Here is a 26,897-nt window from a genome sequence, read left to right as displayed (position 1 = left end):
ATTCTGAATTCCTTTTCTGGAAGGTTGCCTGTCTCCACTTCATTTACTTGTTTTTCTGGGGTTTTATCTTGTTCCTTCATCTGGTACATAGCCCTCTGCCTTTTCATCTTGTCTGTCTTTCTGTGAATGTGGTTTTTGTTCCACAGGCTGCGGGATTGTAGTTCTTCTTGCTTCTGCTGTCTGCCCTCTCTCTTCCTTTCCTTTTTAAACCTGGGGTCCTGTCTTTGGAGGAAGGTTTATGTAGGGTCCCATTGTACAAAAAATACAAAAAATGGGCTGCTTTTGGGAGATGGGTGTTAGGGCCTGGATCCCCATCTCTTCTGCTCCCATCTCCTGCCAGGCATTTCCGCAGAACTGAGGGGCAGCTAAGTTTGAAATCCTGATCTCCCTGACTTGATTCAATACCTTTTTCTTGTTTATCAGATTAGTTAACTTGCAGTGCATGTGTGCCCGTGTGCATGCTCGTGTGAAGGCTTGCTGGGCTGCCCAGTTGAGGTCCTCTGGGGCTCTAGGAGGAGCTCAGGGGAGCCTTTACTGTGAGACCTTGGGGACCCTGCTCCTCCCAAGGTGCTGATGCTGGGCCTCAGTTCATCAGGTACATGGTGGTGGTGGTGGGGCGGGGTGTTGCTTTGAGAGGATAACTCCAGGTTCCAGACTTACTAGTCTCTCACTGGAGGCCCTCCTGCCTAGAAGTGAGCTTAACACCCATTAGAAGGAAAAAGAGACACAGCCTGGGTGGCTGTTACAGCTTTGCAAAGTGCAGGGAATTCTTATGTTGGGTGGGTCTCCCACTTACATACCTTGTTTGCAAAGTTGGGCTCTAGCACGTACTGCTTCTCATTTTCAGAGGCACCTTCCATGGTGATGAAGAAAATGTTGATTCCTGACTCTCTTGCAAACCTCGATGCCTCCTCCACCTTGTCCGTGGGCCAGCCGTCCACCATCACCACGGCCACATTGGGAGCACTGCCTCTGTTTCCATTAGATTTGGAAAAGAAGTTCTGAGTCACAAAGGAGATGGCCCGGCCTGGAAGAAAAAGAAAACTCATGCTTGGAGGAATCATGGAACTGATCATAGCAGCATAAAGAGATGCAGAAAAATACTCATTCCCTCCCTTGTTGGCTTGTTTTCTTTTTTAATCACATTAACTCATTTTAGGTGTACAGTTCAGTGGTATTAAATGCACTCACAATATTGTGGAACCATCACCACTAGCTGTTTCCCTCCCATTTCATTTTAAACCTTTAACTTCTAATTCTCTCCTTTTTTTTTTTAAAGTTTTACACCATTTGCGGCAACCTGGATGGACCTAGAGATTATCATACCAAGTGAAGTAAGTTAGACAAAGACAAATATTATATGGTATCATACATGGAATCTAAAAAATAATACAAATGAATCTATATACAAAACAGAAACAGATTCACAGACATAGAAAACAAACTTATGGTTACCAAAGAGGAAAGGGAATGGGGGGAGGGATAAATTAAGAGTATGGGATTAACAGATGCTAACTATTATTCATAAAATAGATAACAAGGATTTGCTGTAAAACACAGGGAACAATATTCAATATCTTGTAATAACCTATAATGGAAAGTAATCTGAAAAAATACATAACTGAATCACTTTGCTGTACACCTGAAACTAACTTAATATTGTAAATCAACTGTACTTCAATTTTAAAAATTAAATTCAAAAAATAATAAAAGTTTTAAAGACCAGCAAGCAGGTGAGAAAAACTTTCATAGGAACAAAAGTGTCCGTTCTTTGCCTGGGTGCTGGAACCAACCTCACTAAGCCCCTGCGCCATTTCCCAGAGTGTGGGATGGGGGGAGCTGAAGTGACGGGAGCCTCTCCTTGGGCTGGGCTACGGCAGCTTGGGGTGAGCCCAGTGCTCCAGCAGCCACTGTGTGGGGAGCCATCAGAAGATCACCTTGACCCCACCAATCGTAAATTTGGACGTCATGGTCAATTTGTGCTCAATACATATTCCATCCACCTTCCAGCATGTCTTGAAAGCAGAGGGTGGAAATCTGAAAACTACATTGTTGAGACTTCCTTGCAGCTAGTTCTGGATTTGTTTTAGTTTCATGAAATGATGCACACACATGAGATTTGATTCTGCTGTTTCTGCTGACAAGTCTGTAGAGTGTTTGACTTCTCCAGGGAAGTGTTAGCAGAGGCGCCTATGTTTGGTCACCAGCTTCCGTGGTGTTGAGAACGTAGGGTGCAGAGCATTCACTTTGTGGCTGTGAATGGAGCAGGCAAGGCATGGTTTTGTAGCTGGCAGCTATAGCAGCAACTTCCTGATCATGGTGGCTTCCTGGCTGAAGCAGATTCCTAAAGAGGCTGTGGTGGCAGAATTGAGAAAGCAATTTCCTGATTTGGGAAGAGGTACAGCTCCTTGGAGGTCCTGGTTCTGCAGGAAGCCTTGGGAAGCCATCTCCGAAAGCTCAGCCTAGAGTCCATTTCTTCAGTAATTCTCAAAACCATTTAATACCCTGAAATAAATCCCTTTCTGCTTAAACCAGCTGGAAAATGGGTTCAGTTCTCTAAACCCAAACCCAGATCAATACAGGGCAGAGATAGAACATGTTACCCACTGAAAGAAGGTATGCTGATTTTATGAATCCCATCAAAGAAACAGAATGTCTTCTGAAGTTTTAAAGTTTTTATTTTTTAAACAATTGGTGGCCTTTGAGCTTGGTTCGTGTGAAACTGTTTTCTAATGCCTGGTCACCTCTGGAGAACTGATAAAATGGAGTTTCTGGATCTGCCCCATCGAGGGACTAGATCTTGACCTTGGAATTCTGGTACCCCACTGCCACCCCACCCCATCACCACCACCAAGGATCAGATAGAGACTCAGCCTGAAACAAAGACCATGTCTCTTTTTGCACAGTTATTTCTATAACAGGAGCTGATTAGAAAAAGACTCCCAAGGGGCACTGTGGAGCTTCCTGAATGGAACCGATTACAAATTTTACTTATTTTTATAAAAAAAAAATACAGTGAAAAATAGTTGATGACTCGGAGAACAGTCAGGATAGTCATGATTGCAGTTCTACTTGTCCTGAAGAAAGCTGCCATACTGAGGAGCCAGGCGTGCTAGAACTCTCCAGCATGTGTGTGGTAATGATTTTTGCCCCCTGAATCCATGATAATACTTGAGGAAAGATACAGATATTATGTGAGTCATTTCTTGATGGATTATTTTGATCTTTTCCTTTTTCTATCTAGCATGTTAGCAGACGACCACACAGAAAGAGAACCATGGTAGCAAGAAGATCGGCATCCAGATCACATACCTACATTAGAAAGCCCTCCTCTCTGGGTAATTTTCTCTATGGCTGTCTTCAGATCCCGGGAATTCATGTGAGTCTTGAGATTAAACTGGGTAACAGGGTTGTCTCTGAAGATTCAGAACAAGAAATAAAAATTAGCTGGAAAGTCATTACACTTTGAGGAAAGCAGAAATCAGAGCTGATTGTTTTAGATATGAACAGAATGGAAGCTGCTTCAAAGCCTTAAGCTGGTGTGTATAAAATGCCCCACTGTGGACAGAAGTAATGGGAGGACTGGGTCCTCCGCAGTGTGTGTAGAGAAAATTGGGCTGTTTCAGGGCTCCGAAGGTGTGGGTTCTAGTTTTGACTATGCTGTTTCCTAGCTGTGTGACCTTGAGAAGTCATCTAACCTCTCTGGGCCTCAGTTTCCTCATCTAGATAAAAATAAAGATCATAACGTTTATGTTGTTAAAGAGCAGGACTCTTGTCAAGTGGGATTTTGCAAATGTCAGGATGTCCCCAGGCTGCCCCAGACCCTCCTTTCCAGGAAGAGAGCCTCAGCTGATAGCCACCCCCGGGTTACCCCAGCACTGGAACTGCATCTTAACAGCCGTGTCAAGGAGAAGACATCCCTTCATCTTTCTCACTCTGTGGCTCCTGTGACTGGGTGAGAATATTCAAATCTTACCCGGAAGGTCAACATCTATTTTATTGAAGGCTGAAAAAGGTTAGCTGGAGAGGAGTTGGAGTGAATTAAGTGGAGAAACAGAATGAGAACCCTTCTCTAGAGCAGAGTCTCCTTGGTTAACAGGCTTGGGAGCAGCTGAGCAGGGGGTGTGGAATACCTTTCGCGACCAGGTGGAAGGTGTGTCAGGAGGAACGAGGGCTCCGTGGGGTGGACGTGTGTGGTCACACTCAGGATGAAGTGGGGATGCAGAGGGAAATCACATCTCTCGAAGCGCTGACACTCAGCCAGTGGCAGCGCTTCGTGCAGGTGTGACCTCTAAGGTCACACCGAGCCCCAGACTCCAAAAGAGCCTGCACTTGCTTCAGTGCTCTGATGCTGCAGTCTTGAAATTCTTAATACTTTTTGAAAATGTGGAACTGCAAATTATGTAGCTGGTCCTGGCTGCAGATTACTAAGTCTTCAAGGAGAGGGAGATGGAGACCTTTAAAAGCAGTCTTTCCATAAACACCTGGAGTGGATCCAGGAAGAAGCAGGTTTCGGGAGTTTCAGGTGGGAATTCCCGGGCCCTACAGTGGATTCTCAGCCAGTCCTTTGGGGAACCTGGCAGCACAGTCACCAGGAAGCCTGTTCCCCAGGACCCGAGAGGAGACATCCTCTGCCTCCCTCCCCTCCCCTGCTCCGACCCTATTATCCGACCCTCCTGACTATCACAAGGTGATCTATGTCGGAGGAGAGTTCGGAAAGAGGCTGGAAGGATGCCCCTGTGTCCTCCATCTCATTAGTGAATATGAGGGACACAGGCTGGTTCTTAGGCAAAACCAAAGCAAACTGCCCAGAAGTCCACTTCTCTAAGCGAGAGGTGATGTGAAACTGGGAGGACCAACTACCTTCAGCGAAGACAAGGAAAGTTTAAGACAAGCTCAACTAGGGTGGGTGTTGGGGAAAAATCCAACCAGATGAAAAACCACCAGGTGAAAACCAAGTTCTAGTTTAGGATTAAACACAAAAGAACAACACCAATAAAGCAAAGTGCAGAACAGAGAAATGTGGGCATTCTGGCTGAGCTCGACCTCACCATCAAGCCACATGCGAAGGCTGTGAACCGAACCGAGGCTGCTTTAACACACCCCACTGCTCAGGGCCCAGGGAGGGGGAATCACAGCGAAGGAACTCTAGTACTTTCACGGTTAGTCTTCTTTCCCTTGGGGCTCCAGGGCTTTCCGGTTTCTGTTCTCACAGATCAATTTCAGTAACTGCTGTACTTGCCCCCCCGGGCATCTAGGCTCAAAACCTGGACCCTATCTTTACTTGCTCAGTCATAGGACCCATGGACCTGTCAGGCACGTCTCCTAAGTTCCTCTATCTGGAGCACTTGCTTTTATCCCCTCCTCTGTGTTTCTGTGCAACCCTCTGAGTTCAGGCCCCCTGACTTCTTGCTGGTTCTATTATGAGTCTCTATGTCAGTCTCTGCAATGCTGGGTATATGCCTGTCTACTAGAGAACCCTTCCTCATGTTCAGCTCTGACTGTAAAACTTGGCTCAAAATCATCCGAGCCTCCTATTGTTAAACTTCATATTTTGGCTTTCAAAGCCCATCCGTAACTTGATTCCAACCTAGCAGGCTCATACCGTTCTCTCTCTCACTCTCACCTATATTCTACTTAGAATGAGCTACTCACTATTGCCTGGTTTTCTAGCCCTGTGCCTTTGCTCATCGGTTCCCTCATCTGGGAAGCCCCAGTTGTGCCCGCCCTCCAGGCTCCAGCTGACAACCTCTGTGCCTGACTGCTTCCTCTAGCTCAGGACACCTCGCACAGTAGGTGGTACCTGCAGGCACTCCATTAACAGTATTAAAGAGACATACATTTCTTCTTTCCTCTTCTGTGCATCTCTACCTCTAAATGCTGATGTTCCCGGCAGTGCTATCTCCCTCATGCATCCCTTCTTAATTTATGCACAACCCTAGGGGAATCTCATCGACTTCAGCCACCTGGGGTTCACCGACCATTCATATGCCAACAGCTGGTTCGTGCACACTGGGCGGTCCTCTCTCTTGAACCTCAGAATAAATAAAAAGGCTTCCATACATCTGTGGTCCCTGGGTGTGGTCCACAGGCTCCTTGGCTTTGATATTTCCAAAACTGAAGTCAATTATCTTCCATATCTGCTCCATCAAACCACCCACATCCCCCTCTGTAGTCCCTCTTCGACTCCTCAAGTCACCCCAGCAATATGCATTCCTGTCAGACCAACCTCTTAAATATTTCTTGTGTCTCTCTCATCCTTTCCATCCTCAAGTTTGGACTATGATCTTCTCTTTCCTGAACTATGGCTATAGCTTCCTACCTGGTCTTCCTGCACCACAGTGGCCTCTGCAGAGGATGTTTTATCCAACAGGTGCTAAGTGCCTATCAGAGGTGGATTAACTTGGATGCTAATGATACTTCTTCCAAGGGGCCTAATTTTGTATTTGTAATTTTGTGTTCTTTTTCTTAAAAGAGTCTCCAAGCTACATAAGCTTCAGAGTCCCCAAAGTCCGGATCTACCCTTGGTAACCAAGGAATATGAACTTTTCAGGGACTGGAAAAAAAAAAAAGAATGAGTTAAAACAACAAAAGTATTATTAGCTCTAAAATAGAAAATTGCAAAATTGATATTGACAATAACAACTACGTAATTGTCTACCAAACATAATGTTATATATGCCCCATTAACTGGAAAATTTTTAACTCTACTTACATTTGAAAATGATTTTGAGGCTAGATTTTCTCACTTTGAAAGATTTCCTGAGTGTGTCTGACGATTGTGAAGAAATCATAGCTGATCGTAAATTAAGCGTTGCTCATAGACAAATAATTTCAAAAGCAAAAATATAAAATTCTCTTTCAAATGTGTTTACAGAAAAAGTATTTAAATGTGGAAGCTAGTCACCTAGTCACATCCATAGTGTTCCCCTGCTCATGAGGCTGTCTGAATGTCGATCACTTAGTAGAGTGATTGATCACCTCTTTCCCATACTACATGTACTGTCAAGTCTTGTTATCTGCAATAGTTATGGTTTTTTTTGTTTTTTTTTTTGCGGTACGCGGGCCTCTCACTGCCGTGGCCTCTCCCGTTGCGGAGCACAGGCTCCGGACGCGCAGGCTCAGCGGCCATGGCTCACGGGCCCAGCCGCTCCGCGGCATGTGGGATCTTCCCGGACCGGGGCACGAACCCGTGTCCCCTGCATCGGCAGGCGGACTCTCAACCACTGCGCCACCAGGGAAGCCCAATAGTTATGTTTTATAAAGTTGCTGCAAACATCAAATTAGCAAGTTCTGAGCCATTGGTCCTAGGGAAAATATGGGGTTATGTTCCTGTGGGCCTCTGGTCACATTTTCATCAATAGATAAGTATATAAACTTGTTTTATGTATGTTTCTGTTTCAAGGTGCCCAATTTAATATATGTTTCTTACAAAAAATTATATGCAAATTTCCGTATAATGAAACACTAGCTGAGAAGGGTTTAACATTTTCTTGACCCTGGGTAGTGCTACTGTAAATTTTTTGGCTTTCAGTCTCACAGTGCTATCCACTGGGCTTAAAAAAAGAAAATCGGTCATCATTTCATGAATTCCTAACTTTAGCCTTTTCCATAGCTTCATCATGCATTATAGATATTAGGTACTTTAGCACTTTCTGGAGCAGATCAAATCTGTTGATCACACACAGATCAACAAATTTCCTCTTTTTTTTGCTGAATATACCAAATCATCAATTCATTATTATTGCACTCATGACCAACAACACAGTAAGTTGCCTGAAGGAGTTTTATCTAACACTTGCAGTTTCTCCATAAGCACATCACAGCCTTCTTGTGCTTAGAACACTAGATCGCACTTCAACACTACACTTGGGGCCATTAAAAATAGTGAAATCACCAATGAGTAGCAGAAATATGAGGTGCTAAATAGACTGTGAAAAGGACACTTGTTTACAGTAACGAGCTGAAACTAGAAGGCAGAGCATCGCCTTGTTGAACCTCAGCTGGGAATGTTGTATATTTCATACCCTTTCTGTGCATGTCCACACAACAACTGTGAAAGTGCCATAAGTATTGATTTTGCAGATACAAGTACATTTTAGGGAGTAGGTGAATTTGTGGATATGGGGTCTGTAAATCATGAAGATTGACTGTAACCTACTTGTGAACAGGTGCTATGTCCCAGTGTTTCCTATCCCTGGTGCTTAGCATACAGGGGGTAATAGAAAATTATGGAAAGAAAGGAAGGAAGGAAGGGAGGGAAGGAGGAAGCTCACGTGTCCTCTCCTCTCTTAGATCATCCCGGGTAGAGCTGAACACTCCCCTCTGAGCGCCACACTCCACTCTCTTCCCCTATTACATCATAGCGGTAGATGAATCTATCTTCAGAAGCAGACAGATGAGCTATTCATATTCCCAATGAATAGATGCTTTTCATTTTATTTAATGTTATTTCTTTTAAAGATATCGCCTCCCTTACTAGCTGGTAAGTCCCGAAGAACAGAATCTCTATCACAGTTCTTTATTTTTAATGAATTGAAAGGTTGGATCAGAGGACCTCTGAAACTCTTTCCAGTTGCTAAAATTACGATTAGGAGTAAAGCCGCAGAGCTCATCGACCAAGGGACTTACAGGCAAATGTAATCAAACCACTTAGATGAATTTTACATTAGTATCCCCTGCAAATGGCATAGTGCTTAGACCGTGGTAAACACTCAATAAATCTTTGTTAAAATGTAATGTAATTAAATTATAGGAATGAATGGTAAGTCTTTAACATGCAGACTGTGGCAGCTCTCAGTACCAGAGCACACGGGTGTATGTGTCCTTTTTTAGGATATATGCGCTGGTGGCCTTTTATTTAAAAGGCACCAGGCTAGGGGTAGGGATTTTTTTTAAATAAAAGGAGAACCCTTTTATTTAAAAAAAATCCCTACCCCTAGCCTGGTGCCTTTTTCAGAGATGAAGATTATTTTAAAAGTTCAAAGAGATGTGCCACTATATTTTAATGTAAGCAACATTTTAATTTGTAATTTAATTAGAAGATCTCATTAAAGGAAAACACATTTTTTCCCTCAGTGATATCAAAGATTTCCTTTGAAAATAAGAGAAGGAAATAAAGATTTACAGCCAAGGAGAAAATATCAAATTGTTCTATGTTTGGAAAAAGAGCTAAGACTAATGAAGAGAAACGATAGGGAGCCAGCATTTGACTATGTATAGAAAGGGAGAATTCATGCAATAGGAAAGGACTATCCTGCAAGTGTGTGAAAAGAAAGAATGCCTGTTAGAGATGGGCACTGGTGATTCCTGGGAAGGCTGGGGCCTGGGGGCAGGGAACTGGACAGAACATCAGTGTCTCCAGGCCTCCCTGACGACAAGTCTCACCTGAGTCACCCTGTTAAACTACATAGGTTTCCAGGTCTTCTCCCAGCAGAAACTCAATTCAGTAGGACTGGGTTGGAGGTAGGGATTTTTTAAAATAAGGGATCCAGATGAATCTCATCCTTGGGACAGTTTGGGAAGCCCTGGATTTTAGAGGACTTCTGAGGCCCTTTCCGTCCTAAGGTTCCCATTTGGTTAAAGTCCCAGAGTCTATTGGTTTACCCCATAACGTTTTGAGTCACATGGAGTGAGCCTCACAAGTGAATTTTTATGCCAGTAGAGACGTATTAACTAACCATATTCCCTATAACAAGAACCTTTTGAAACTGTTTCCTACAACAAGGCGTCATCACCTTAAGGTTACAATAAAATAACGACTATCCTTAGCCTTTTAATTAATGCTGAAGTGTGATGATTTATGGACTTAGTCATTGAGATGAACCATGCCTGTGAACTCAGGAGGATGTTCTAGGGTGACCCTGGTTGCCTAAGGACATGCTGCTGGCTGCAGGTCAGGTGGCAGACTTGTCCCTTGAGGGTATTACCCAGTCGGAGTGAAAATGATTCTGCCCCTCCCTACAAAGGACTGAGCATGGGGCCCAGGCCGACCTGCTGAGGGAATTAGCACAACCAGCCCCTTTTGAAAGGACACTGGCCTTTCTCACATTTCCTAGGATCAGAGACGTAGAGCAGAGTCTTATAATCAAATTTTGTTTTTAGAGGAGTAGGGTTTTGTTTTGGTAATTAGCAACAATAATTCCACCCCTCCACCAAAAAATAGAAAATTAATCTGCAAGCGTCTTCCTGCTGGAGGAAATGTGGATGAGTAATCTGCTGATCTAAGAATTACTCTGGAGCCAAGGGGCTGTCCGGCTTGCTGTCTGTTACCATGTCGCTGGGCTAGGTAAGTCCAGGGACACGGAATGTCTTGGCAACAGACACAGTGTTTGGTGCTTCCCAAACTTAGCCATTTGGCCCGGTCACCTGGGGATTTTGTTAAAATGTAGATTCTTTTTTTTTTAATTTATTTTTGGCTGCGTTGGGTCTTCCTTGCTGTGCACGGGCTGTATCTAGCTGCGGTGAGTGGGGGCTACTCTTCATTGCGGTGCACGGGCTTCTCACTGCGGTGGCTTCTCTTGTTGTGGAGCACGGGCTGTAGGTGCACGGGCTTCAGTAGTTGCAGCATGCGGGTTCAGTAGTTGTGGCGCATGGGCTTAATTGCTCCACAGCATGTGGGATCTTCCCAGACCAGGGATCGAACCTGCGTCCCCAGCACTGGCAGGCAGATTCTTAACCACTGCACCACATGTGAAGCCCCTAAAGTGTAGATTCTAACTCTGCAGGTTGGGTGTGAGGTCCGAGGTTCTGCCTTTCTAACAGCCTCCCAGTTGAGGCTGTGGATCACATTTTGAGTGGCAATGTCTTAGAGGATGCTGTAAGAATCAAGAAAATCAGCAGTGGGGCTGCCAGTGATAAGGGGAAGGGAGAAGAATAAATAAGAAGTCTGGAGCAGGCATAAGAAAGGCTGACAGGAGGGAGGAGGATGGAGCTCCTGTAGCCCTAGGGTGGCAACCTGGCGGGGAGACAGGAGGGGCCCGGGACACAGGGTTCACCAGATGAGAGCACAGCCCCGTGGGAATATTTGTGCCTTCACATTCTGGTTTTGCAACAGGATCACCTGGGGAGTTTTAAAAATGAATGATGCTTGGGTCCCACACTTAGAAATTCTGATTTAATCGATCTGAGCTTGGGTCTGGGCATTGGGGTTTTCAGATGCTCCCCAAGTGGTTCTAATGTGCATGGGAGTGGCCACCTGCTTCTCTAGCGGAATGGTCCAGGGGTCTAGGGAGAATGATCTCAGCATGGGTGGGGGGCCCTGGGATAAGCCCCAGCGATGTGCGATGGGGGCTCAAGGGGAACCGTTGAGTAGAAGTGGTGCAAGTCGAGGGAAGGGTCCTCATTTCCTTTGTCCCTCTGGGTGAACCGCGTGGTGGGGAACAGGAAAAGCATAAGATTCTTGTGTGAACTGTATTCCCAGCTCATTCAGCCTTGAGACTGTGTCCCCGAGGCCTGTGGCTCAAGGGTTCACCTGCCTTGAGAGAGAAGTGGCAGGGGGGTCTTTGCAAGTGCCATTAGGCCCTGGAGAGCCCTCTCAGGCAGTCGGGCGGCTGTTCCGGATCCTGTTAGTTCCTGTAAAGGCAGTGTAGGCTGAGGGCATGAGGAGAGGACGGGGCAGGAGTTGGAGGGACCGGGGCCCGGCCGGGTGCTGCCCTCTCACCTGGGAAGCCGAGCTGTCCCTTGCCCTCTCAGGGAGCTGGTGATTCTCACCTTGGCTACAGATTGGAATTATAGATGAAAAGACCGGCTTCTGGGTATTTGCAGGATTCTGGTTTAAATAGGGCTGGGATGGGGCCCAGGCATCAGCATGTCTAAAAGCTCCCCTGGTGATCACAAGGTGAAGTCGGGGCTGGGCACTCCCTTCCTGCTCTGAAGTCCTGAGGTGCTGAGACTTGCAACTCCCAGGCCCCCTCCAGCCGGGGCTCATGCCCCAGCCCCTCCCATTCCTTCCTTTGCTGCAGGCTCAAGGAAATGTCACGGAATGGTCCTCCTTGCCGGGTGTATTAGTTGCCTATCTTAGTTGTAAACGTAGGGGCTGCAACAACACACTTACCAGTTGACAGCTCTGGAGGTCAGAAGCCCGAATTGGGTCTCCCTGGCAGGGCTCTGCTCCTTTCTGAAGGCTCTCTCTCGAGAGAGAGAGTCATCGCCTTGCCTTTTTCAGCCTGCATTTCTCGGTCAGGGCCCCTTTCCTCCAGCTTCAAAGAAAGCTGTCGCATCTTTCTGACTAATCTTCCGTGGTCACATCTCCCTCCAGCTGATAATAGCTGGGAAAGGTTCTCTGCTTTTAAGGACTCAGCTGACTAGACTGAGACACTGAGTAACCCAGGGCAGTCTCCCCATCTCAGGGTCCTTGACTTTAACCACACCCACAAAGCCCCTCCTGCTCTGTGAGGTGACACATCCAGGGGTTCCAGACGTGGGCAGCTTTGTGGCCATTCTTCTGCCCCTCACACCAGACCCGACACCGCGTTTCTTCTCCCTCCTCTAGTTGCCCCACGCTCAGTGGCTCAGCTGGTCCACGGGAGCCTCTGGGCATCCTTCCTGCTTTTGGGGGCAGGAAGGGGGAGGCTCAGCTGAGGGAGCTCAGTCAGGGCTGAGTTGAGTGGGCTGTGAAGTATAAAAGGAAGGAGATGCAGCCCCCCTCAGAGCCAAAACATGGGGTGCCTGTCAGAGAGCCATAAGCAAAGAAAAACGGATTTGACTCTGAAATGAAGAGAAACCGATATTTTGCTTTATTCTACAGCTGTCTTCCAATGTTGGTATCCTGGGGTTGATTACAAAGTTCAAAAGAACCTGTGCAATTCTGTTCCATTTATACTGAAATCAGGGATAAAAACAAAATCCTATGGAAGATCCAGAGGCCATTCAGCCCCCGTGGATCCAGGTGGCAGCTAAAATGTGAGCTGCTTGTCTTCCTTATTCTGTTTGCTAGACTTCACCTAACAGCGACTTGCTCTGGCCATGCTTTCATCTGGCCTCTTAATGTTCCTGTTGGTCATAAGCGCAATCACGAGCATGTTGGCTGTTTAATTGTAAATTAGAACATGTGTGCAAGATGGGGGCTTGAGCCTTGGCTTTGTCTTCAGCAGTGTCTCTGTCCTCAGTTTGGTGGAAAGCCTCCACTATCAGGAGCTTTCTTGGCAGAGGAGCAAAATCTTGAAGTCAATTTGGTTTGACATTTTAGGGATTAACCCAAGATTTAATATCTCTCCTCTCCCCAGTGGTCATGCATTTAGCTGTGTGTTCTTAGGGAAGTCACTCAACCTCTCTGTGTCTGTGTCATACGCTGCGTCTCTTACTGGAGGTGCGTGATGACCGGAAGGAACGCTGCGGTTGCTGAAAGGTTGACGCGGGCCTGGGCTCCGAGCCTCTGCAGGTGCGGGTGGGGGCATGTGGGAGAGGGAGCATGCTGGCACCACGGGGGCTGAGGAGCTCCCCCTGGTCCGGACCAGAATTAGGGGCCCAGCCAGTGCAAGGCGGAAGTTACAGAGGAGCAGAAACCACGAGCCTGGCAGAGGATGATGCTGGTCCGCTGAGGAGAGAACGGAGTGGACAAGCAGAGAGACGAGGAGATGCAGGGAAAGGAGGCGGGGGAGGGAATGACCAAGACTTGCCAGTCCTGTGACATCACTCCCCCTTCACCTGCCTGCCTGGGTTGGTTTTCTGTTTCCTGCATCCACAATATCTTTGTGTAGGATGCTTACTGATCCAGGATACAGAACGAGCATTTTGTACATCAGGTCATTTTTATCCTCCTCGTGTTTTTATTTCTTATTTGCCTTCTGTTTCCTGTTAATAGTATGAGTCTTCTAAATTCCAAATTTAAAAGTCTAAGTTCTGCCTCAGCTCTAAGGAAAACCAAGGGAAGGAATCTTCTGGGGCGGGGGAGTCTCCCATGTGGACCCACGGTGGCGGTGACAGAGGGGAGAGGCCTGAGAGCAGGAGAAATTCTGAGCTCGGGAGTCCTCCGACCTTGGCCAGCTCCTTTCCAACCCCAGTCTCACCCTGAGTGTTCGTTCTTGCTAAGGTGGTCATTTCTTTTAGAGCCTTGTTTCCTCATTGTAACACGAGGAGGTGGAACCAGGAGCTTTCTAAGGCCCCATTGCTCTGTGATTCTGAGCGAGCAGGGCTGATTCCCTGTGGTTGTGAACTGGGCACTAGAATCCGGTGAGAACCCAAAGTACCAGTAGAGGAATCAGTTTCCCAGCCAGCCAAGCACTGGAAAGCCCTTTTCCAGAAACACTGGCCGCATGTCTGTATCGACCTCTGCCCCCATACCCTTTCCTACCCCACCCCCTGCCCTCTCTCGCACTAAAGACCATTTGCTGAAGAAAGGACGGCAGGGAGCCACCCAGGTGGCTGAAATAAAAGCAATTTCAGCTGGGTGTGTGGATTTCCTCTTCAGCCTCATCACACCTTCCTAATGCCTCTCTCCAACTGATTTTGTTCCCCACATTCCCCTGATGGATGTATAACCTCTGTGCAGCCATCATTTCATTGCTGATCATTCACCCACCTAATCAGAACCTGAGGCTGGAAGGGGGAGGATGCTCACCCAGCATGTTCACCCAACATTCATTGATTGGATGTCTTCTGAGTACAGAGCCAGTCACTGAATTACAGAACAACAGGGCTGGCAGAGCCCTAATAAATCATCTGGTCCGACCGGCCTGTACTTTAGAGATGGCAGCTCTTACGTGGAGAGGTTAGGTGACTTGCTTAGGGTCACACAGCGGAGCTAAGGCTAGAATTCAAGACGTCCTGTCACCAGTTCATTGTGCTTTCCACTCCACCCCATGGCCGAGGAGGGTGAAGATGATGGATCGGTTTGTATGAGCATAAAGTAAAGGAAAACAGACACATTTCCCTTAAGGGCTTTAAATTAATAAGGACCCTGGATGGAAAAAAAGATGAATAGGGAAGGCATTTTTAGAAAGTGACATTGGAAAGCATGGAGGTAAACTCTTCCCTGTAAATGGTGATGACATTGGGAACACGTGAGAGAAAATGTCTTTGAGGGGAAGGAGTCTTTATTGAATTTTTTCCTTCCCTGCTACATTTGTTCTTTAATCCATGCTCCCATCAGCACACAACACAATGCTCCTGCCATTTTTCTTTTCCTTGACATATTTATCACCTTATTTTCATATTCTCCTATAAACCTTGGTATACACAGCTTTTAAAGCAGCTATTTTTAATGCAAGATGACATACCAAGCTTTGAACCCCCCAATAAAACTGACCGGGAACATCTGGCACTAAAACGCTTACATTTCCTCCCCAGAGAAGCCTGCTATTCATCTGCTAACTTTAAAAAGTAACGCAGGAATGAAAATAGGTTGATGTCTTGAAAACAAGAAAACAATGACCAAAACCACGTATTTTCCTATTTCAAGTTAAAATCCTCCAGAACATCTGACATTGAGAATTAACACGTGTAGCAATTGGTTATTTTCATATATTTGACTCTGACTATATACAAGTGCCACTTAGCTATTTTCCTTCACAGAAGTAGAAGATAGTGCTAAATATGTTACTGGAATTTAATTCTAAAAATACAAACATTATAGGTTCTTATGAAAATAAAGCATTTTATTTCTTTGGACACCTCAAAACTAAATAGTGTCTGTGACATAACAACCTCAGTTAAAATGCTGTTCTGGGATGTCCCCAGGAAACATTTGAAGGGACCAGAGACGGCCCCAGATGTTGTCAGGTGTGTGTTTTTTACTTTTCAGACCGCAGCTTCTGAGCAAGAGGTACCAAGGCCTAGGTTAGCGTCCAAGGCCGAGGCTAAGCTGCAGATCTGGGAGAAGGAGGGGCGGGTTGTGCCCGAGATCCTTTGTGGAAAGTGAGACAGTTATCCTGCCCTTAATGGCTCTTGATCAAAAGCCCACCTGTTATTTGACATTTGTGCTTGTTTATGCCTTTGATTGCCTATTTATTTTCAGTTGATATCTGTATATCTGCTTTAGCGAGAAATCTATTACATCTGAAATAAGATTGACTTATTATCCCCAATGAGAGAAAAGTTGAGATTGGATATTAGTATGTGCCCTCAATTTCTACCCTACGTAGAATAGTAAAATGGACTTGGGACAGTCACCTGGGTGAGTGCTGGGGGCCATCCCTTCCCCCCCCAACCTCAGTCCTCCCCATTGCCGGGTGAGCTTTCCCAGTACCAGTGCAGAGGCCTAAGGTTGTCCAGAGAAAGGAGAAAGTTCAACCTAGAGCACCATGTTTTCTGGGCATCCCACGTATAGGTGGAGCACAGGAGCCCCTCAAACAAATACTCTAATAGGGTTGAAAGGGGGTCAACCTTGATGAGGAAACTGACCGTGAGAGAGGTGAAGGCCTAGCCCAAGGCCACGCAGCTTGTTATTGGCTGAGCAAAAATTTGAACTCGGCTCTCTTAATTCCCAAACAAATTCTCTCTACCAGTCAGGAGTGCAAATGCCATTTACTTTCAAGTGTGGATTAACTTGTCCCTCCTTCTGGAAGCCTCAGATTTCTTCAGCGGCATCTGGGTTGCTTCCGTTTCTTTCATTTACATTTGTATCAGGGAAGAGGATGAGTCTGCTGTGCTCTAGGATGTGTCGGTATTTTTTTTCTGGCACAAAATTAGGCATGGGACATCCCTTGATTTCTGAATTCAGAGCAGCACTTACCCGTACTGAACAACACCCATCAGTGGACCAGCAGGGCCAATGTCAAGAGCTTGGGCAACGTCGGCCAGGAACTGCTTCTGGATTCGGAATCGACGTTTGCCAATGCTCGCGCTCCCATCAATTAAAAATGACAAGTCAACTTTGCAGCCTAAGGAATGGAAAGGGATTCTGTTATTCTGCTTCTCTCTCATTGCATTCACTGCTCACGCCCCTCTTCCTCCACCAGAGCCCCCTGAGATGCCAACGAAAAGAAAGTTAAAAAAAAAATAAGTAGCGGGCTTCCCTGGTGGCGCAGTGGTTGAGAGTCCGCCTGCCGATGCAGGGGACACGGGTTCGTGCCCCGGTCCGGGAAGATCCCACATGCCGCGGAGCGGCTGGGCCCGTGAGCCATGGCCGCTGAGCCTGCGCGTCCGGAGCCTGTGCTCCTCAAAGGGAGAGGCCACAACAGTGAGAGGCCCGCGTACTGCAAAAAAAAAAATAATAAAAAAAATAAGTAGCAAGATGCAAGGTATACTTATTTATTTATATCCATAACAGATTTTCACCGGGCACCAAGGTCCTGGACACTGGGCTGGTACTTATTTCCATCAGCCACAGTTACAGACTTCAGAAGCAGGGACCTCCCAGTCAAGTCTAAGAAGGCCCTCAGAATGGACTCCTAGTTCAGACCATATAAGTGCAGACCCCCAGATGTGGGCATTCACCCAGACTGAGTCCCTGGAGCTTATGGTCTCATCCTAACTTTTTAGAATTGTGTTTTGGCTCTCTATAAAGGTGGGAAGAATCTGCAGGGCCAGTGCTGAGGGGAGGGCAGGAAGTGTAGATTGAGAAATGGATACTTATCTTATCCTTCACTTCCCTGGGTGAGGCAACCATAGAAATTATCCACCTGTATCGACAGATACCTGTTCTTATTTGTAGCTACCTTAGATTTTTGCCCCTTCTTTTAGTTGTAACACAGACTAGGACAGCTCTGGTTAGGACCTTGGGACCTCTGCAAGTAGATGAAGATTAGGATGAAGGTGGGGGGATGGTGGGGCTGCAAGCTGGTTCAAACTTTCAAACGCTGAAAGGAGTTGATGGAAGGCCACGTAAGCAACTAGAAGTTGGTGTCTTTTTTATTTATTTATTTTTGGCTGCGTTGGGTCTTCGGTTGCTGCGCGTGGGCTTTCTCTAGCTGTGGCGAGCGGGGGCTGCTCTTCGTTGCGGTGCACGGGCTTCTCATTGCGGTGGCTTCTCTTGTCGCAGAGCACGGGCTCTGGGCTCGCGGGCTTCAGTAGTTGTGGCATGCGGGCTCAGTAGTTGTGGCTCACGGGCTCTAGAGCGCAGGCTCAGTAGCTGTGGCGCACGGGCTTAGTTGCTCTGCGGCATGTGGGACCTTCCCGGACCAGGGCTTAAACCCATGTCCCCTGCACTGGCAGGCGGATTCTTAACCACTGCACCACCGGGGAGGTCCAAGTTGGTGTCTTCTTTGCTCTCGACTGAAATTATATCATCTCAGGATGATAAAAAGGATCATTCAATGTTGATCAGAAGTTTCTTATTGGGAGGTATATAGTCCCTTGATTAACAAAAAATGAGGAATGAGTTCTTTAACGACTGCAATTTGGGAGACAAAAATATTTCAAAGCAGAGTTCCGTGGGCGAAAAGGAGAGAGACAGTAAAATTAGAAATTTCTGGACTGGAGTGTCCAAGAGGACACGGGGGCCAGCTCTGCCCTGTGTGGAAAGGGTGCAGCTGTCCAGACCAGCCTGGATCTCTAAGCTGCCACACAATCGCCCAGGAGGGTGCTCTCGACTTATGTTCTCTGCATTGTGTTGCTTCCGTGGGACTGGGGTCCTCCCATTCCCCAAAAGGAGAAGCTCCGTGGCAGGGAGGGATATATGTGTATATATATTTTTTAATGAAAGCAAGAAATTAACATGAGTTGATACAGTTTTAAGCAGAATTGATGAGAAATATTTAGTAAAGAGTGATACTACAGAATTGGCAGGTTAAGGGAAAAAGTTCTGAGAACATGCTTTATTCTGTTGCTGTGGTGCATGGCAGTCAGAACCAGAGGAGAAGTAGGTGATGACAGGGGCCTCTCTGGGCCTGGCTGACTCCGCTCCATCTGGAATCAGTGCCTCGGCTCACTAGGGACCTCGCAAGCTTTTAGACCCTGTGTGCCTGGATGGTCAGGGCCTGCCATCTCTTCCTGTTCAGCTGGCTTCCCCTGTCCTTTGCTGACCCCAAACTGTCTATGCTCAAGCATGATCCTCGAGATGAAGATTGGAAGAAGCAAATAAAGTCAAGAAGCGGAGTTCAGAGATGCCACTAAAGCCTGGGATAAAGCAAAAGAGAAGCAGAACTGCTCTATGGCTTGGCATGTTCCCCACACAGGGCCAACCCTCTCCTTCCTCGGTCTGGGCTTGCGATGTGAATTGCCGCCAGCAGGTGGCAGTGGTGCTCTTTAGGGCTTGCCGCCCGCTGGCGCCTATGCTGGAAATGTGGACGGACTCCCCGGCTCCACCCCGACCTATAGAATCAGATCTCAGTTTAGCAAGATCCCCAGGTGATTCCTATGCACATTAAAGTTTGAGAAGCACCCCTGAAGAGAGGTTTTCCTTCAGATGTCAGCAGATTATAGTTCAATATGCCTTTTTAAATGAAAACCTTTTTTTAAAAAAATAACTTACAGTAAGGGCCACAGGGGATTTTCTTTTTAAATGAAGAAGAGTACATGTTTTGTAGCATCTATGTTAGTTCTTCCTAGACCATTTTTTCTCCTTATTTTTAAAAATTAATTAATTTTTGGCTGCGTTTTGTTTTCGTTGCTGCGCGTGGGCTTTCTCTAGTGGCGAGCGGGGGCTACTCTTCGTTGTGGTGCGCGGGCTTCTCGTTGCGGTGGCTTCCCTTGTTGCGCAGCACGGGCTCTAGGCACACGGGCTTCAGTAGTTGTGGCGCACGGGCTTGGTAGTTGTGGCGCACCGGCTTAGTAGTTGTGGCTCGCGGGCCTAGTTGCTCCACGGCCTGTGGGATCTTCCCAGACCAGGGCTCGAACCCGTGTCCCCTGCACTGACAAGGGGATTCTTAACCACTGCGCCACCAGGGAAGTCCCTCTCCTTATTTCTTACATCTTGAACTGTGTTCAAGATGGATGTGTTGATTTCATAGGTTTTAAGGAGATGAGGTGTTTCTCTGTTTCCTTTGTTCTCTTCACTCATTAGCCTGACGTCTGATATTGGGATCAGCTTTGCTCGCCTCCTTCCCAAGAATGTTTTAATGACAATGGCTCCGCTCAGGGCGTGTGCTCACTGAGACCCTAGTGGCTTTCTCATACAGAGATAAAAACATGCTGATGTGAAGATGACAACATCAATATGAAAGGACAGTACCGGGTTATGAAATGTCCAGCGTGAGCAATTTATTACCGTCACTGAGGTTGCAGCAGGAGGAAGAAAAGGTAAGACAGAGTGTCTACAGTAATCAATCTACCAATTTTCTTAATTGCTTTGGTTTTCTTCAATGTGATACAATTTTATAGATTAATGCTTTTTGTTGGCCAGTATATTAGGCCAGTGTTTCTTAACCCTGGATAAGTATCAGAGTTGCTTATGCAGCTTCAATAAATAAAGATGCCTGGGAATCACTCCAGGCGGTGCTTCTCAAGGGTTAGCATGCAAAGGAATTGCTTGATTCAGTAGATCTGGGGGGGGAGCCTGAGATTTTGCATTTCTAACAAGCTCCCAGGTGATGCCAATGCTGCTGGTCCTCAGACCACACTTTGAGGAGCAAGAGCTAGGGAGAGACTGATTCAGTAGGTATGAGGCAGGAATTGGTATCTTTCATTTAAAAAAATGTCTTCAGGGCTTCCCTGTGGCGCAGTGGTTGAGAGTCCGCCTGCCGATGCAGGGGACTCGGCTTCGTGCTCCGGTCCGGGAGGATCCCACGTGCCGCGGTGCGGCTGGGCCCGTGAGCCATGGCCGCTGGGCCTGCGCGTCTGGAGCCTGTGCTCCGCAACGGGAGAGGCCGCGACAGTGAGAGGCCCGCGTACCGCAAAAAAAAAAAAAAAAAAAAAGTCTTCAGGTGGGACTTCCCTGGTGGTCCAGTGGTTAAGACTTCGCTTTCCAATGTAGGGGTTGTGGGTTTGATCCCTGGTCGGGGAGCTAAGATCCCACATGCCTTGCGGCCAAAAGACCAAAACATAAAACAGTAGCAGTATTGCAACAAATTCAATAAAGACTTTAAAAATGGTCCACGCCAAAAAAAAAAAAAAAAAAACACCACGTTAAAAAAAAATGTCTTCAGGTGATTCTTACCCAGAGGTGAGTTGAGACTCACAGCCCGTTGGTGGCTGACTTGTCGCAACTTTCTGGGAGAATTTGCAGGTGCTCTCCTTGGCTTGCAACACACAGCTCCCTCCTGGTTTTCCTCCTTTTCTCTGGTCCCTTCTTTCTGGTATCCTCAGGTGGCTTCTCTTCCAATGAGTTAGTCTCAAAGGTCTTCAGGTTTAAGTCCTCTGTTTCTTCTTACTCTATCCTGTCTCCCTAGGTCACATTTTCTGTTCTGACAGCTTTGGCTTTGAACTATGGCTCATCACCTTCCAACTCGAAATTTCTGGCTGGGCTGTCCTTTCAGAATGTCAGACCTGGGTAGTTAACTCTCTGCTTAACCCTGGATAAACATCTTACAGAAGATGAGAGATGTAAACACTCTCCTGCCCCAATGTGCTCGGTCCCCAGTGGTCCTCATGGCAGCACCATTTGCCCTAGTTGTCCAAATCATCTTTAAAGGCTCCCTCTCTTGTACTTCTACCTCTAACCCTCTAGATTCTTCATTCTCTATCTCTTGAATTTGCCCATTTCTCTCCATTTACGCTTCCCTCTCTGAACTCTGTGTACCATCATCTCCACTGGACCACTGTCCTCGCTGGCAAGCAGTCTCCTCCTTTCATCCGCCTTGTCGCCCCACTCCACCCCACCCTGTTGCCATAGTGATGTTTTAAACATCTGATCCTCTCCCCCTCTTGCCCATAGATAGTGTAAATCCTTCAAAAGCTTCCCTTTCCCCTTAGAACAAAGTGACAGAAGAGAGGAGTTAAATAGATCCAGGGTAGGAGAGAGGCGGGTTAGGGTGGGAGTGAGTGGGGAGAGGGGAGAGAGAGCAGATCAGATGTCAAAGCCACTATGGGTTTCTAGTTGTCAATTAACTTACTTGGATCTCCCTGGGATACTGGCTCCAAAGACTGTGTGCTTAATTCTTTTTTTGGAACAAATCCTGGAAAGAGCAGTAAAACTTTTGGTGACTTACAAGAACAGGAAGCATCTGGCCTCACCCCAGGGATGGGGACAAAATGGATATTCACACTCAGCTCAGGGGGCTTGGCTTACTAAATGTGCTCTTCTCCATAACACCCCCAACTTAAGAGAGAAGAATGAATGCTTACCGACAGCCTACTAGAGACACAGTACTACCCTGCGTGCTTACAGGCATTTGAAGTCAGGAGACTTGAGATTTGTCCCCTACTGCCCATTAGGAGACAGCCAGAGTCTCCTTATCTGAAAGCATTCAGCACTTTGCCAGTGTAAATTATCCCTCTGTAAAATTCTAAAAATCTTGAGGTCAGGGCACATGTCTCACTCATCACGTGAACCTTTCCCGTGGTCCTCAATCAACATTCAGTGACTGAGTTGATGAACAAAGATGAGTGAGATCGAGGACAGTCTAATGGGGGTTGGGTGTAGACTGGAGGGGAAGAGATGAGATACAAGCAACTCAAACAAATAAGAGGGTCTATAATGCTTCCCTTCCCCTCCAGCAGTCTGAGACCAGAGTACAGATGCAAAAGGGTTTAGGGCTTTGAGAGGGAGTGTATGTGAGTTGAATTTCAGCCTCAGGGGTCTTCTTTAGACCTGTTTACCTGGGAGCCAAGTTCACAAATATATCATATAAGGAAATAAAGACAATAAATACGAGTCCTTTTAGGCTTGGTAAGGCCAATGAATTTCTTGGGCAGAGTGAAACTTGCAGCACCAACCAGAAGTGAGTCTCCCCGTTTCTGGGATGCTGGGTAGCGCCCACTGAGAGTCTCCCCCAGTGGAGGAAGGTGCTAAGGGCTCTGCTCACTCCTGGCTGTGGTGTGCTTTCTCCTGGCTTGTTAGTTTTTCCAATTTGCAAAGCACATGATTTCATCTTCCCATTAAAGGTCAGCTTGCTCGTCCCACTTCCTCACATCATTTAAAAAATTCACGAATGGCATTTCTCAGCCAGGAGCTCCGGGAGGGGAAGAAATACATGTCCAGAGGCCGGAGTCCTCTCCTCCATCTCCCCACCCACCCACCCACCAGCAAAATCTGCCCTTGAACCAAGAGTCAGAAGGCCGCATTTGCTGTTGGAGTTTCAAACACTTAACGTAGTAAACAGGGAACAACATTCATTCATGTGAACGGAAAACCTGAATCCCATTTGCAAGGAAGGAAGAAGAAACAGAAGGAAGTCAAAGTGTGCTCCCAGACGGAGTGAGGGTCTAACCCATTTTGGGGGCCTGGAACTCACTCCCTTCTGCTTTTTTGTCTTCACATTTCCTTCCCTCTTAGTGATCCAGTCTTGTCCCTTACCCAGGCCTCCCTGTAGGAGTTTCAGTGGGCCCTTTGCATGGTCACCAGACCCTAATGTCGGAGATGACACTGTTGGAAAGCCTTCTCTAGCTGAGCTTAGTCTCTGTGCCACCTGCTGTACGAATCTTGATCTAGTCACGGCCAGGAGGATGGGCTGCATAATTACCTGCATCTAGAAGCACCGATCCAGGTTTCCACAATTCAGTTTCCCCTGATTTTCAAAATTAAAAAGAAACAAACTCATTACTTAGATGAAACCAGCAGAAGCTCTCAAGTGAACTGTCAGGATGATAATGTTTTCTAACTGTGGCAGAAAGGTCAATAAAGGAGCATGAGACCAGACTTTGGGATGAAGCAACCTGAAATCTGTGGGATTTTCTCATTTAAAGCTCTTAAAGCCAAAGACGAAAACATCTTTACTCTTTTCTTCCTTTCCGTATGCACCAAGAATCACGGAATAATAGGAATCCTGGAATTCAAGGGGACCTAAAAGCTCATTCAATTTGAACCAACCTCCTAACCTGCTTCAATAACATCTCTACCTAAGCGAGTGGCTGGCTGGTGCTTGGATCCCTCCAGAGACAGGGAACTCATTACATTTGCAACCAAAGTAGTGCGTTTCTTCTTGGACTATTGAGACTTTGAGAAAACTTTTCATTGTATCAATATGAAATCTTTATCCATCCATCCATCCATCCTTCCATTCACCCATCCACCCGTCACACTCAATAAGCACCCAAAATATGCCCAGCATCATTCTGGGTACATTTGCCTTACCCATCTGTTTGTGTTTCTTTCCTTGGAACCACACAGAACAAATCTGGCCCCTTCAGGGAGCAGGCAGTACACTCATTTCCTGAGGCTCTGCTTCTCATGGTGTGCCTCAAGCAGAATAGAGCAAAGTGGCACCTGGCATCCTATCTGTTTAATGCCCCTCACCACAAACCAGTGCTGATAAAGTGGCAGCGGTGGTCGGGAAGGGGAGATTCTTACCCAATCTCCCTGATCTCTTTTGGAGAATTATGGCTGGGAGGGGCTCAGAGGCAGCACAAACATATTAGGAAGCCTCGTAAGGACACCCTAATGGCTGTTTCTCTCTGTCTCTCATTCACTCCCCTCTCCCCTTGCCTTTAGCTCTCAAGGCTGAGAGCATAACGAACTGTTTCATTTCTTAAAGGCCATCAGCTTTCCAGCACACTGCAATTATTAACACACTCAAGTGAAGGGATATTTTCCTGTGCATGATTAAAAGATGCCAGGCTACTTTGAAAGATAGTCTGTGTTCTTGCAGGTTCTGGGTTAATGGTGAGAACTGAGTTTAATTTGGCTCAGCCATTAGCCAGGTGTAGGGCCTTGAGCAAGTCACATGCCCTCGATGAACCTCAGTTCCTTTTTGAGTAACATTAGCAGTTTGGGTGGAATGATCTCCAAGTTCAAAGTATTTATGATGTATATGTTTAACCATCCAGCTTCTTTAGCCTCATTACTCTGTCGCCACCTACTGGTAAAAATATGCGCTTTGCCCTTTTCCTTCAAAAAAGGTGCTGGTGACGTCTCAGTTATTGCCCAAGGCTTTCAGCACCCTTGGGTGTGAGGAAAGATTAGAATGCTGGAGGCTCTATTACTTTGGCAGGAGATAAACAGTTCTCTGACATGAGGGATTTTCAAGCCTCTTCCTCCCGTCCTGGAGGCCTGTCCTTCTGTCCATGCCACTTTCATTTGTTTGGGACAAGTTTGAACCAAATCGCTTTCATCCAAAAGCCAAAGGCTGAAAAAATATTTGCACAGCTCAGACTTGGTGTTTGGGGATTTGGTAGTAATGAGAAGTAGATTTGTGAGAACATTTGTGTCCTGGTGTTGAGGTCTGAGGGCGTGGTGTGGGGAAAACAGAAGTCAGGAGACCCGTCCTGAGTCTACCAACACACTAGCTGGGGGTCTGGGGGGCTCGCCTACCTTCTCTGATCTCCAGTTTTCTCCTGCGTAAAGCCGAGCTCATAAGGACTTCTCCTGCCCTGCCTCACATGAAGGTAAATGTGTATAAAATCACTCTGAAAAGTGTAAAAGGTGCTCGTAACAAAACAACTAATTATTTTTGTGATAATCCTGGCTCGGTCATCTTATAGATACAGTCAGTGTCTCAGAGAGGTATTGATTTTGAACACGCACTGACCAAGCTCCTTCTGACCGTTAAGTCACAATAACCCTGTGCGTCAGGTACAGCTATGCTCCCACTTAACAGGTGAGGAAACCGACGCGCAGGGAGTGGCAGAGCAGAACATTAAGCCCAGGCAGGCAGGCAGGCTCCACCTGCATGTAATCACCACCTGTTCATCACACGGGAGGTGTCATGGTCGCTTCAGCATCTCAGGGTACTGGGTGAGGCCACAGAAAAGCTAGGCCTGGAACTACACCTGTAACGCACACGAAGCATGAGGGCCCAGAACATTCCTGTTTTAAGATCCATGACGACCTTCGCACTGGTTAAGTTCCTTCTGTTCCCTGCACATCTGGAAGTCACCAGCCTGGGACCCAAGCGGGAGCCCCCTAAGGGAGGCCCTTAGGGCTCTCAAATTTTATGGGGCAGAAGCACAGATGACCCTTTAGCCCCCCGGCTTCTCCCTGGTGACTCCCGGTGCAGCTTTTAGGAGGAGGTGGTCGTCTGAGAGGCAGCAGCCTCTGGAGCCAGGGGACTCTGCACACCTCCCTTCCGGGGGCCTGGCTTCATGCCCCGAGGGCTGCACGTTTCCCTTGGAGAACTTTCTCTGGCTGCAGTGAGATGGGGGCACTCGGAGAGCAGCTGCAGCTGTGCCACGGGAGCCTCGTGCCTGCAGCCCGACGCACAAGGGCTGTCAGAGAAGGCCGAGGACAGTCAGAGGTCCTGGGCACGGGCCGTCACGCCGGCGATGCGTCAGCAGTCCCGGGTTTGCAGGTGGGTTCCCTCCAAAACTCCGTGTGGAATATTTGTTTGGCAGCCTCTTCTCATGGAAACAACATCAACTCCACCGTTAGGTTTCCAGGCCAGTGAAGCTTATCTGATCAAACAGAGCTCATGGTACCGTGAAGCCAGGCAGCAACAGGATGGTTCCAAGGAAGAGTCCCTGAGTTTAGCTTCAGTCACTCCAGTCCCGTCTCAGAGGGTCCCGGTAGGAGGGGCGGGGGTCTGCCTATGGGGGCTGGAGGAGGCCCCAGAATTCTAGAATCTGAAAATATCTGAGTCATCTTTGTAGTTCTAACAGCACAGTGTCTGACATATAGTACGCTCAGTAAATTTTTTTTTTAATTAAAGGACAGTTCCCCTGCAGTGGAAGCGGTGGCTTAAATTGGGGACGTGTCAAGTTACACCTGTGGGCAGGAAGCATAGTGGGAGGAGGAAGCAGGAATCACTCGAGGTCATAAGTTCGGTGTCCCGTGGACGAGAGGATGAAATATTGAGGCCGACGACAACATCATTAGGTCCATACATAGCTGCCTGGGTCTGTTAATGGTTTGCCCTCAACACAGATGGGGTATTTAATGGGGCTCATGAAATTCCGTCCCATGTGATGTAATTTTATCAGTGACTGGAAGGCAGACAGGTGGCATGTTAATCAATTTGGTGGATGACAGAGGAGTTGGAAGGATTGTT

The 26,897-nt window shown here is 47.0% G+C and overlaps 1 protein-coding gene and 1 long non-coding RNA gene across 2 annotated transcripts in view; one reads left to right on the top strand and one right to left on the bottom strand.

Moving 5' to 3' along the window:
- LOC129392638 (uncharacterized) overlaps positions 1-3,332 on the top strand; it is a 10,910-nt gene extending 7,578 nt beyond the window's left edge. Inside the window, exons 2-3 of the long non-coding RNA XR_008618877.1 lie at positions 1,280-1,334; positions 3,245-3,332. This is a non-coding gene — a long non-coding RNA (uncharacterized lncRNA). The remainder of the gene's footprint in view (positions 1-1,279; positions 1,335-3,244) is intronic.
- Positions 1-26,897, bottom strand: part of VIT (vitrin) — a 125,222-nt gene that overhangs the window by 9,588 nt on the left and 88,737 nt on the right. Inside the window, exons 8-12 of the mRNA XM_028497146.2 lie at positions 23,439-23,483; positions 21,870-21,932; positions 16,673-16,820; positions 3,313-3,416; positions 801-1,027 (exon numbers count right to left, since the gene is read on the bottom strand). Coding sequence (XP_028352947.1) covers positions 801-1,027; positions 3,313-3,416; positions 16,673-16,820; positions 21,870-21,932; positions 23,439-23,483 — 587 coding nt within the window. The remainder of the gene's footprint in view (positions 1-800; positions 1,028-3,312; positions 3,417-16,672; positions 16,821-21,869; positions 21,933-23,438; positions 23,484-26,897) is intronic.

This window comes from Physeter macrocephalus, chromosome 12 (genome assembly GCF_002837175.3).
Source record: "Physeter macrocephalus isolate SW-GA chromosome 12, ASM283717v5, whole genome shotgun sequence".
Taxonomy (NCBI): domain Eukaryota; kingdom Metazoa; phylum Chordata; class Mammalia; order Artiodactyla; family Physeteridae; genus Physeter; species Physeter macrocephalus.
Note: the sequence above shows the minus strand (reverse complement) of the source record. Positions and strands in the feature narration are given on the sequence as shown.